The sequence below is a fragment of the Alosa sapidissima genome, chromosome 3 (genome assembly GCF_018492685.1).
Source record: "Alosa sapidissima isolate fAloSap1 chromosome 3, fAloSap1.pri, whole genome shotgun sequence".
NCBI classification, from domain to species: Eukaryota; Metazoa; Chordata; class Actinopteri; order Clupeiformes; family Clupeidae; genus Alosa; species Alosa sapidissima.
The window spans coordinates 29,205,810-29,219,122 of NC_055959.1; the positions used below are offsets into that span (position 1 = coordinate 29,205,810).

The 13,313-nt window shown below is 41.2% G+C and overlaps 1 protein-coding gene across 1 annotated transcript; it reads left to right on the forward strand.

The window, feature by feature from the left end:
- The first annotated feature begins 473 nt into the window (after window positions 1-473).
- uncx (UNC homeobox) lies at window positions 474-4,258 on the forward strand. The gene is made up of 3 exons (XM_042085375.1): window positions 474-884; window positions 1,454-1,629; window positions 3,007-4,258. The coding sequence occupies exons 1-3, from the start codon at window positions 629-631 to the stop codon at window positions 4,015-4,017; spliced, it is 1,443 nt and encodes a 480-aa protein (XP_041941309.1). The 5' UTR covers window positions 474-628; the 3' UTR covers window positions 4,018-4,258.
- The last annotated feature ends 9,055 nt before the right edge of the window (window positions 4,259-13,313 follow it).

Genomic DNA, 13,313 nt, shown 5'->3' on the forward strand with positions numbered 1-13,313 from the left:
CTCGACGTTTGTGATCGCCGTGTATCAATACATCAGAGCAGCGTGTAGTGACAGCACTTTATCAACAAACCCCAACAAGAGCACTTCCCCTGTAACGCTCACCATTCCTTTCCATGTAAACATTTCCTTACAACCCGCGGAGGGTAAGTGGATTGTGTGCTGTTTTTAAGCACGACAGCGCAAAACAGGCTGGATAAAACGGCGCGGCATCCGTCAGATGCACAGCCGACGGCGCGAGGTGAAATGTTGGTGTCTGTTTAGCGTTTAACCAGGTATCAATCTGATCGCTCTCTCCGTGGCCCCCTGTGTAGATGTGATGTAGTTCTTATCAAAGCCCTCCTGTCTTGTTGTGACAGCCCTGATATTGTTTATTGAGGTGGATGTCAGGTTTAATTAGCAATCGATATGGAAAGCGTTTTCAGAGCGCGTCTCTGACGTCACATGCGATTAACGTTTCTCATTGGTCTCAAATTCCCAGAGCCGAGGCTAATTATTGGAAGGTTCGTGTTGATAAAGTAGAGCTCATCCTCCTCTCCACATCATGTCCCCTCCTCGCTGACCACACTCGCTGCATGTTTTTTAAATTCACATCACCAGCCTCAAGACGTCGTTTCCTTTTGCCTGGGAGATGATGGACAGCAGGATACTGGATCCACCTCATGCCCAGTTCGGAGGCTCTCTCGGTGGGATGGTGAGCTTTCCGTACCATCTAAGCCACCACCATGTTTACGAATTAGCCGGTCATCAACTTCAATCTGCAGCGGTTCCTTTCTCAATAGACGGATTACTTAACGGTTCCTGCACGGCTTCAGTGGTTAATTCGAACCCTCTTTTGTCGTCTGGCTGCGGTATGAATGGAGATAACCAACAGTACAAACTGACAGGTAAGCAAACGGCAGAGACAAGGCTACTTGTACAAAGAGGTGCTTGCGATTAAGTATAGGCTACCATTTTATGCAGGAAAGCGTTTTTAAATGGCACTTTAAGTGGTATTTCTATATTTCTGGTATAGCCTACTGCAGTCGATAGCATAGAAACAAGGCTCGGGAAACAAAGAAGCGATCATCTCCATTAAAAATGTTGTTACAGTAACAAGGCAGCGTTTCAGTTGCCAAAGGGCGCAGGGTGAGCTCTCAAACATGGACGTGCTTCCTAAAAAGATGCCACAAAGAAAATAATCACATTGTTCAATGTTACTGTATTATTATTATTATTATTATTATTAGCATTATTATTATTAACATTGTTGTTGTTGTGTATTCAGTCAAGATATCAAATATTGTACTTGATACTATACTTGATACCATACATATGTTAAAACTCCTGGCAAAAAAGAAACAAACATGCATCAGCTTATTTTATGAGCATTGCAACATTTGTTGTGATTTAGACATTCTAATTGTCTTTCTGGAGAAAAAAAAACATGCAGCTATATTTTGCTCTCTTACACTAGATTCGGGAGATCCAGACAAGGATAGCCCCGGTTGTAAAAGAAGACGAACTCGCACCAATTTCACTGGTTGGCAGCTGGAGGAATTAGAAAAGGCTTTTAATGAGAGTCACTACCCCGACGTGTTCATGAGGGAAGCACTGGCCCTGAGGTTGGACTTGATAGAATCGAGGGTGCAGGTAAATATTCTAAACTTTGAACTTCATGCCTTGTCCATTTTCCATGTTGTGTTTTTAAGTCGCTGCTAAAGTTACATTGATCATGTAGAAATCATCACGTGAACGTGCAACTGTAACTATTTAACAATGCTGTAAATAGCAAAGTGTAAATCATCAGAAGTATGACCCCCCCTTTGATGTTAGTCTCGGGTGCCGAACGGTGTGTAGCCTAATCAGGTGTATTGCAATCCTTTTAGTTGCACAATACAGTTATATTTATTCATGGTGAAATTATTAGCGTTAAGAAATATGTCATTCTGTTTTAACTTCACTAAATTGACCTGACTTGGACTCCAAGCTTTTATAGTCCCTTTGAGATCGGTATAGTGTGTGTGCATACCAAAAATGCATGAAATGGTAAACGTCAGAGAGAAATATGGGGAGACCGAAATGAAATATAGCATTTATTTATATATATATATATATATATATATATATATATATATATATATATATATATATATATATATATTTTAGAGCACTATTCTTTTTAAACGCAATTATTGAATGGACATAGCAATAGGGCCTACCTACCAGGCTTCTCATTCAGGAACAAATGGCAAAGGTCTAAACACGAATCGCAGCAAAAAACATGGCATCCATCCAAAAACAGTCCAAACACAAAAGGAGTAGTTTAATATATATGTTTTCCTTTTTTACTTACTTTTTGTTAGTTACAGTAACACTATGCAGGCTACAAATAAATTACAAATAGGCCTATGTTGCCTCTGGAATCGATTTTTAGCGAGTCAACATTTTCATGATGAAATATATTTATAGTAGCCTAACGGCCTATTTTATATTTATTGATGACAGATTACTTTTACAATAATATACGATTAGGTTTTTAAATACCACCTACCATGTGTTATCATCTGGTGACATTATTTTGTGATGCCATAGGCCACTATTTAAATATAAACTAATAGGTTATAGGCTACAGCCTTAGCCTAAGCAAATGCTATTTAAATGTTTATGGCTAATATGCTAATATTATTGATATATTTACACTATACATATTGAGACTGCGGTGAAATCAATTAATTCACAACAATGTAACAATGTGGAAATGAAAAACACCGGAATTTGGTTTACATGTTTTTATTGTTTATCTGTCATCTGTATGATTTATTTTCAAGCAATTTATTTGGCTTCTCAAACAAGTCAATTGCAACATTCAGAATTAAATTTCAAAGAGAATGAGGACACATGTTTGTGGACACATTCACAACATTTTTGTCTGGACATCGTCACAGAACGCTGTGGAGATTATCTGCATATACCTGCTAGAAAAAAAAAATGAAATGGAAATGAATATTGCTTTTCTTCGGTGTGTAGGTATGGTTCCAAAACCGCAGAGCTAAATGGAGGAAAAAGGAAAATACGAAAAAGGGTCCGGGGCGACCTGCTCACAACTCCCACCCAACCACATGCAGTGGCGAGCCCATGGATCCGGAGGAGATCGCCCGGAGAGAGCTGGAGCGCATGGAGAAGAAGAAGCGGAAGCAGGAGAAAAGACTTCTGAGGTCACAAAACAAACTCTTGGCAGGGGAATTATATCACACTCCAGGATCTGACAGTGACAGTGGTGTGTCACACGTAACGGACAGCGAGCAAAGCTGTTTACTTAGTGAGCTGGGCCGAAACCAAACGCAACCAAGCTGCGACCAAACCCAACACAAACTCCAGAACCAAAGAAACCCAAACCAAGACGCGAGTGGATCTGAGCTGGACTCGTCCGACAGCAGTCAGCAGTCAAACTTGGGTTCCAACAGCAGGGCCTCCACCATCCAGAAACTTAACCCTTTCAGTGTGGAGAGCCTCCTGTCTGACTCAAGGCCAAGGCGTAAACCCGCTGTGGATTTCCCAGCTTTACCATCCCCTAGACCTTTGATAGGGAAGGGACATTTCTTACTCTACCCCATCACACAACCACTCGGTTTCATTGTTCCACAAACATCTCTGAAGCCATCAGCATCATGCCCTGACTCTGATAACGTCATTCAAAGAGCGTCACAGAGTGAAAGCTTAACAGCAAATTTGGGACATAAGAACAGCATTGACTCCGACCATGGGAACACCAACGCGACATCAATCAAAGGACAAGTTAATCACTCTGTTAGAAATACAAGTTCGCCCAACGGTCCAACCCACATTCCCTTTAACAACAATCAGTCTGCAGGAGGTTGCAATGAAAGATGCCTTCAAGAGAAGGAACCAGACAATGTCGGTCCCGTATCTCCACCTCGAGACAAGTCTTTAGCAGACTATTCAGACACAGCTGAGCCGACGTCTACCAACCATTCCTCGGACACAAACAAAGACTCAGTTGATGTAGACATGGGATAATATAGGGTTCTTAGTCGCCGCTAGATAGGGGTGATAAAGTAAAAACCTTCAAAAGCGTAACCGAAGAAAAAAAAGACATATCAAAAACATTTCATTTTTTTGCTGACATGTTTAAGCTCTGATTATGGGGGACTATCTGTGTGAATATTTTGTGTACATGTGTGATGGGCTATCAAATGTTTATTGGAAAAATTAGAAGCAGACCCCTTGTGTAACAAACTGTAAAAAGAACAAGACAACAGAAATCCTCAGACGTTGTATAAAGTATTGAAATATTTATATATGTAAGTTTTTCATAAATAAATCAATTGTATACAATAAACCTAAAGCGTGTGCGACCCTAAATAGCCTTTATGCTGTGGGTATAGGTAGCTCTTTCTCTTAAAACCTGATGTTGTATTTCTGTGTATTGCTTTAACAAATTTATTCATCTATAAGCCCCGCTGAAATGAGGTTACGAGCCGGAGGCGAAAAGACCCGTTCGACTCCTGCAGAGTTTTGATATGAAAGTAATTATTTTCCCGGTGGCTACTGCAGGGATTCAGTTTATTTTAGCCCAAAGGGTTATAATACATTACCGATTTCTAGTGATATGAAATCACATAAACTTCCAAGAATAATAGAATTAGCATGAAAGGCTGGGGTGTCAAATTGAAATAGGAAAATAATAGTCTAGGCAGCTGGGAGTGTGTTTGTGCATATTGGATAGGAGATGGGAATTCGTGGGGCGGAATTTTCATGAGCTTTTCACTTTGTCAGGGCCCTTGTAGCCGGCTATATTAAGATAGATGTTCGATGATATCCCTCATTGTTCTGTCGCTTATATTGATGTTCCTGTGTTATCAGCCTATTGATCATGCGTCGCCCGTAATAGGACGGGCGAACCAAACGTGCCTATTTACAATAGCAGAACACATTTGTTCTAATAGGGTTGGCGGTCCCCGGGGAGGCTGAGGGGGCTCCAAGACATCTGCGCCTTGACAATATTAGAAATGTTGACCAGATCTAAATTCGAGGTAAGAATAAAAGAATAGCCTACATCCATAGCTCAAGCTGTAAACTTTGAGGGATATCTCCATAACAAGGCCTGCAATAACACATCTAAAATTCAAATATCAAAGGCATTTATTCTGCCCATCCTGGTCTGTTTATAGCCTTGTTAAATATCCTCGAGCCCTCCCACTCTCATCGGGTCTTGATTTGCAAATAAATTGAAAATAATCAGAGGGACAGCTTTACGTTTGAGCTGTCGCAAATGAATTTCTGAGCCCGTGTCCCTTTCAAAATATTTACATAATTTTCAACCAGCGACCGCTGTTTGCTTAGAATGACTAAAGACTTTAAAATGGATAGTTCCTATGAAGCAGGGCATAAGCAAAACACATCAAAATATAGGAGCTGCAAAAATAGCAAATAATAACCAACGAGCCCACAAAGGTTATACTAGAATCCAGAGACAGGAAATCAATAAACTAATAAAGCAATTATTTAATGGACAAAGAGCATTATACATTGCCCGGAGGGAATCCCCTGTCCAACCAAAAACAATAACGTTAATAATGTATTCTCCACGTGTGCTCCACGTTATTAACAAAACCTCTGTAGCATAGCACAAAGGTATCGTTTCTTCTTATTCTCTTTCAGTCAGCTGCGAGATATATGCTTCATTTCGGTCAATGAATTGCCTTTTAGATTAGGCCCATGAAAAAAAAGCAAGTGTTTGGAAATTGTGAGTTGTCTGGAGGTGTCCTTCAATTTGCTGCTGTTTTTTTTTTCCCTCATTTTTGGAGCGCGTTGGTGGGGGCTGTTCATGTATAATTCATTTGCAGTCTGAATAGGAGTATCGCTGGCTGCACACTGGTGGCCTTAAGGTGAAATTAGCGATTTGCTTAAGTAGTTAAGCTTTTGCCTGAAAGCAGCACGCTGTATGATTCAAGACAAACTATCAATCGATATGGCCCAGGCAGCCTCCAGGAGATGTGTCCTCCATGAATCATACTTTATGAATTCAATTTCTACCCGGAGAAATTTTCAATTTGAACGCCGGATCATTATGGGAGAGTGTAAATTGTTTTTGCTCTATTATGCATCGGACGCCATCATTTTTCTTTCTAATTACGGAGGTGTCAGGTCGGGCTGTCATGCAGGCGCTGATTTTCAATTTAACTGATCATCATGCATTCATTTTCCCATTTGATAAATCTGCTATCTCGACGCCGCGCCATGCCTGGAATGTTAAAAGAGAGAACAGCAAAGTAATAGGCGTGTGTATGCTGCAATAAGTGCAGATCAGGCAGCTAATTTAGCACCTCCCGATATTCCATCTCCATTTCTCATTTCCAAGTCTCAGAGGGGAGAATAGCTGCCCAAAGGCAGCCAGCTGAAATTCAACACCACAGTAAAACGACTCTGAAAACGCTTGTTTTCCACAACACATTTCCAAATTAGGATATCAAGCTTAATTAATGCTAATTGAGTTCCTCAATACGTGTTATTTTTATTTAATAGAAACAAATTTGTGCAATTAATTATGAAGGTGATTTTCAAGAGCCTCATTTGCTAGACCCAGACTCCCCCCGCCCCTCCCTCTGTAGCTTTGTAGATTAATTTCCTTTGTCAATTTGTATTTTCCCAAACTCAGGGGTGAGCCCATTCCTAAAGGAGGACGGACAAGCCATTAGGCCTAGTCCAATTATGACCATACCTTCTTTTTGTATTTCATATTTTGGGCTGAGGAACAAAACAGATTGAATTGAGACTATTGCTAGGAGGACACATGCCTGGCCTATGTCGCCAGGCCCATCACTAAAACAGATGTAGGATTTAGTGATTGGGATGTTGCTGCTATTTCTGAGAATAGCAAAAATGAAACAACATCAATGGTCTACTTCAGTTTACACGAGCCAAACTATAATTGAAGGAGGCAAATAGCCACTCTGATTGTGATTAACAGGGGAGAGAAATGGGTTATAGTGACCTTAGATAATTAATTGGTTTTCTAGGCTGAAAAAGTTCTTTAATATAGCCTAGCGTTCTTATGCTCATTCTCTCGAGATTCAACAATCCCAAATGCTTAATAACAGACGGCTAGGTTTTTTGGGGGTATATTTCTGGGGTTCTATAAAGTGTTATGTAGACCAATAGATGTTACTTCTAAATCTATCTGGGACATTTGACAATCAATGTAGGTCTTCCGTCATTTGTTTAGAGATATGGTTCCAGGAATAAACAGCATGCGTAAAAGCAGCACCACAAGTTGTCTAACCAGTTCCGATGTGATACGGTTTAACAAGATTAACAGTGCAATGAGATATTCTCATCGTAATCACAAGGGGAGATCTATTTTAAATTTAACTATATTCAATTTTTATTGATACAAAAAATGACAAACCACAACACGTGATCCAGAAAAAATCAATTTTGAAATCGACCGTAAAAACAATGCAAGTGCCAATTCTATCCCAGGGTTGGGCGACAAAGATAAGAACGCCATTGTCCCCTGAATTAATAAGCCTATAATGTGAAATAATCCTAAAAACGCATGGAAGGCTAGCGACAGGACAGAAGCCAAATGTCAAGTACCGTTTTAAGCGATTGTGAGAAAGATCCAAGTGGCTCCGCTCCTTTTTTGGCTTTGAGTAGGAATGCCTTGTAACAGTGAAGTCTAATCACTCCGCACTACTCATTCCTATTTAAGTATGGATGCATAGCACGACTACTTAGAGCACTTACCTCCAGCCAGACAATAGCTGTGACACCTTACTTGATGTTACATTAATGATCACGGGCACAATTACAAATGCTAAACACAACACATTAGACACCAGTGTGCAAATTGGAAATGTGCATGCTGCTAACATAGTCTGATGTGCCTTACATTGTATTGGTGCAAGATGCATTTGGCTAAGACAGTCCCTCCATTGCAGTTGATCTGTAGTGAAAAAGGGTATGTGCCATTCTTCTCTATTACTCACTTAAGCTCCCGCACAAGGCCTATATCCATGCTGTGCGCCCACATACCCAAGTAGGCAATAACAGAGTGCTTAGATCCTCCTCTGACTGGAGCAAATTGAAAATTTCCTTCAGCTAATGTTGACAGATTATGAGTAAATCTACCCAAACTGCTGGGGTCTGTTGTTTAAAGTCTTCTGAGTATATTCAATAACATTTAATTATCTCATCATCTTATCTGTCGCCTGTCCGCTTTATCTGAAAAATCATACCACAGTAGACTATAGGAGACTGATTTACCAAGCGGTTATACTGGATAAATCTCACACCACCTAAAAAGTGGACTCATAATAAGGTTGTCATATGGCCAACATGCCAATAAACACCCAGAATGACAAGAATTGATTTCTTAGACCAAAGCGTTGTATAATGTGAGCTACCCAATGCATGACCCATGAATAAAAGGCTCCCATATAAAGAAAGCCATTAGATCGGGTTTTGATTTTGAATTATTTGACTTTACATGTTGCTGACCTGGGATATAATCTGCATCATAAACATGACCTCAATATTAACACCATCTCCCATGGTCATGGTGGTTATTAAATACCCAACCGCCTGTGACTGCTGGCTTGCCCATCTCCACTAATTATCACCTCATGAAAAGTGTTTCATTATGCATTTTCATCACATAAACCCAGGAATTCGGGCCAAAGGATTAATATAACCAGCCTTTGTTGGTTATCTCTTGACAAACTAATAATATGGCCAAATTCAAAGCCACGACCAGCATAGGATGTGAATTTAAACAGCCTTGTTGCAATGCTGCACACACCGCAATCGGGACAATTGAGATAAATACATTAATTAACACACAGTTTTGCTTTAGCCCTGTTAGAGTTTCATAGCAACCGTCGCTGAACTTTGGAAGACATCAGTTTGATAGTCAAGATGATGGAGACGCACAGTGAAAGTTCTATGTTTTTTGTATATACTCAGTTGTATAAACACGTCTAATGCATTAAGTATTTATTTCATATACTTAACCATAACAATAATAGTTCAAAGACTGAGATCATAGTATAGGGTATCATTCCTATAAACGGTGTACTTCAATTTTCAAATGGAAAATCACACCTCTGACTACCACAAGGCAAGCTGAACAGTAAAGGTGTAAACGTGCACTATTTGCGATGGCAAAATATTTTCACCCAGTAAGTGATTGATTTCATAAGGACAACTGACCTACTGGTAAATTCATATTTTCAGGGATGCTGTTGTAGGTACTTGCATATAGCCTATTATTGCCAGCTTTAGACTTTTGATGACAAAATACCCACAGCTGGTTATGTGCCCATATCTGCACTCAGACCCTTTGATATTGCCTATAAAGGAGAGCTCTCAAGGGAAACTGTCACCTGGAACTTCAAAAGGTACATTGCAGTCAGGAAATGCATCTGCCTTGGTCTAACTGATTCCTTCACCTGTAAATATGAATGTGGAGAGCTGTACATTTCACACAGTGAGAACCATGATGTCACTCCACAAAGAAGAGCACGCCCAGCAATGATCCTTCGTGCTCTGACTGTACACGATATCATATCTCGGTCTCTTTTGAGAGACGTCATCAATTCCACCATCAACTACCTCAGTATAAACCCAGAGTAAAACAACATTGACCCACCCCAACTCAGCAGCGCATACAAATAAAAGGCTACATTGGTGGCCACTTGTAAAATAACATGGAGCCATCCCCAACAAGCCTCCTGGGCTGCTCGCGAAGCCCGCACGCTTCTCACCTGTGTTGCTGTGCCGCGCCGCGCCTTGCCACACCGCGTGCCGCGTCACGTGCCTGCCGACTAAAGCGCTCGGTGGCGGCGGCGGCGGCTCTGGGAAACCCTGTGTAAACAGGCTCCCTGCTCCTCTGTCTTCCCAGGGAGTCGTGTGGCCCGGAGGTTAATGAGGCGTGAAGTGTGAAAACTTCCTGAGATGGGATGAGTTAAACACTGTTTCCAGATGTTAAGGCAACACTGTCCAAATCTATTTGTGGCTGTCGGGGCTCCTTATATGCTTCAGATGACTCCAGTTTATTCCGGAGATGAATCGGCAGGACTCCTTCACCCCTTGATCACTGGCATTGTTTGCTGCACTTGGCACAAGAGGGATGGACGTCCATTTCTTTTCCCCTGGCCTTCCGATCGCTGGCTAGGTGCTAAATTGAATTAGATGAGGTCTGCATTAGTTCAGATCACAAACTAGAGGCTGCATTCAGGTTAATTTGTGTGGTCACAAGAAAACAAACTTGTATCTGTTCCTTCTCTCCTTCATTTTTCGTAAGACAACTGAAGCAGTAATCAAGCCTATGCCACAGTATAGTGCAGTGCATTTATAAAGCAGATAATGAAAGTGAGTGAGACAGAATAGGAGCCGCTTCTGACAGGCACACCTAATAACTTTGGTAGTACTACACAATCTATTGCTATGATGCTTGGACATTTTTGATTATTGTTCCTTTTGTATAGTCAGATCTTTATATGTTCCTTGACCTCCGAGTGACTTGACCTTACATGATACAACATTGATAGAAAATGTATTCTGGTTCTGGTTGTTAAATACATACTATGAAGTATGATATATGAAATATGAAATATGAAGGTTTGATCATGACATGATATGCGTACATTAGTTTGCCACAGTGTCATTTTGAGCATACTGGCCTTGCAAATATCTTTAGATTTATAGAGGTCATGAATATAGGGTGATGCCACAGGTTAAGCTTTGTCACAGAACTTATTAAGGAAAACTGTTTTCATTGGTTTGGGTCAAGCCCAAAGCACAGCAGGACGTTAAGAGGATCGCCATAGGGTGTAGTTAACTCAAAGATAATTAGTTATTATTCCATACCTTAAACCGTATGAACCTATTTCATGTCATTGAGAGAGAAGACATGGGTAGCAGCACACTGCATGAGATGGACCGGCTATGAATACCATCATCTTGGACACTTCACAGCATGTGTAACGCACTGAGCCGCTTCCGCAATTGTAAATCTGAATGCAAAGCTGTTTCATTTCCCCCTATAATGGAATATATAAAATGTTATTTAGAGATATTTTAGTGGGGCCATTCTATTTAAAGGCTATAATGCATTTTTATGGTCTTAAATATTTGGCGCTTACTAGATGGGATATAGATTATGTTGTTCAAAGCGAGCTCTTTGACCCGACATGCATAATTTCATGGCAATCCAAAAGGCGTTTAATGTTTGAATGAATTAGGAAACCTAAGTCACCTAAGATAAGGATTACAACCAAGTATGAAAATAATAATGACTGTTTGTGTGCAGGTTTACACAGAGTAATGCCTAGAGTTGTGTTCTGGCGGTGAGCACACAAGAAGTGCTATTTGACTGAGTAAGCCCCAGTTTAGTGTTCACAGGCCCAAGTCAGAGCTAACATACATTTTCTGGTTTCAATTAAAATAGTTGGCGTGAAGGTCCTGACATGCCCTAAAATACGCAAGTCAGTGAGCAAGTCAGCCTTCAAGCTCTCTCTCTCTCTCTCTTTCTCTCTCTTTCTCCCCCCTCTTATTCTCTCTCTCTCTTTCTCCCCCCCTGTTTCTCTCTTTCTCTCTCTCTCTTTCTCCCCCTCTCTCTTTCTCTTCATTAAACTAGACCCTGCAAATGCTCTTAACACATCCGGGGCCAGGACCTCAGATTTCACTATTACACGCACATTATTAAGAATTTAATCCTCGGACTCCCTGGTTGTACAGACATGTACAGTTTTTTTTTTCTTTTTTTACTGTCATTAGGTCTCGAGGAAGCTCAGGCGACGGGTACCTCTCAGACCACTTTCCACTTGGGGTTTGGGGGTTCTCTCTGTCTCTCTCTCTCTCTCTTTTTTGTCTTTTAATGGCCCGGGGGAAATCGGGTCTAACTGGGCCTGAAATGTCACCGCGAGAGTGTCCTGGAGAGGAGCGTGTTATGGCCCTGTTGCTGGTCCAATCGATCGCATTAGTGCAAGAGGAAGTGGGGGAGATCTGACGACCAGGAGACACTTCAATACTGACACGCTTCGTCTGAGAGCTCCGGGCACGCTACTTAAAATAGTGTTGGGGAGGGGGATGGAGAGAGAGAGCGTCCTGCTTCTGCCATACAGGCGGGTGTGATTAGTCATAAGGTATCCCATTGTGCAATGGCTGGAAGAAAATTAGAGATGATAGTAGGACAGAATCAATACTGTTTACCTCCCCAAAGTGTGACCACATCTATCAACTGCTTTACGTCCACAAATCGCTTCTCTCTCTCCCTCTCCCTCTTCCTCTCCCTCTCTCTCTCTCTCTCTCTCTCTCTCTCTCTCTCTCTCTCTCTCTCTCTCCCCTCTCTCAAAGCACATTATTGGCTGCTGGAGAGGAGCCTGAGGAAGAAACATTTTAGAACATAACATTCATTTTACAGCTATCGATAAGCAGCTCAGGCTTTCAAAATAAACGATTAAGGCTGGGAAGAAATAATTAAAGCACCTCCTACAGCTTTTTAAGCCTGATGTATGGGCGACTACGGGACATTTGTTTCCCTACCAACAAATCGAGATTCTCTACCCCACACTCAGTGGCAGATAGGAATTCAATTAAAAGTAATATATGTAAAGCACCCATCAGAGGGAGTTCCTGCCTGTGTTTATGCGAGGTGCACAAATTGCGCAGTTTCCTCTTTTGCTGGATTGGCAGCAAAAAGGGAGATTGAGATTCAGTATAACCTAACAAAAAAACGAGAGTTTGCGTGCAGTATGTAGGACAGTGAACACATATCAAACGTGCTCTCCCTCTACTGCTCATCTCATCTCATCTCATCTGCTTTCTGTGTCCTGTGCTCTGCTCCATATTCCCAGCCAGGTATGATTTTTCTAATCCACGGTCCCACCCCATCCCCCCATTTTGTCACGCTTTTAGCATTACAGCTTCATACAGTTTGCTTTTCCCCTCAGAGTCTTGACTGTTGTTGTGCATGCTCATATCTAGCAAAGGGCTCATTTAGTATCTGTTGATATGTTGATGTGTATTCATTCATCAACCTTAAGCATAAGGCCTCTAGTGAAATGTATGGCTGTTCCTTGTAAGCCTTGAGCTCATTTCTAGAAAACCCCCTACTTACTTGCATGTTTACGTTTGTGTATGAAAAACATGGAAATTGAGGGCAATGTCACACGTGAGAAATCTCAGATCCTCTCTGAGTGGATTCACTGATTCACAGTGTAGAAAATGAGACATCATGTCGGCAGTTGTCAGCATGTTCTGGTCCTTTGAATCGCTGACTTTATTTTAGAGGAGTAAACGTAGCTTCT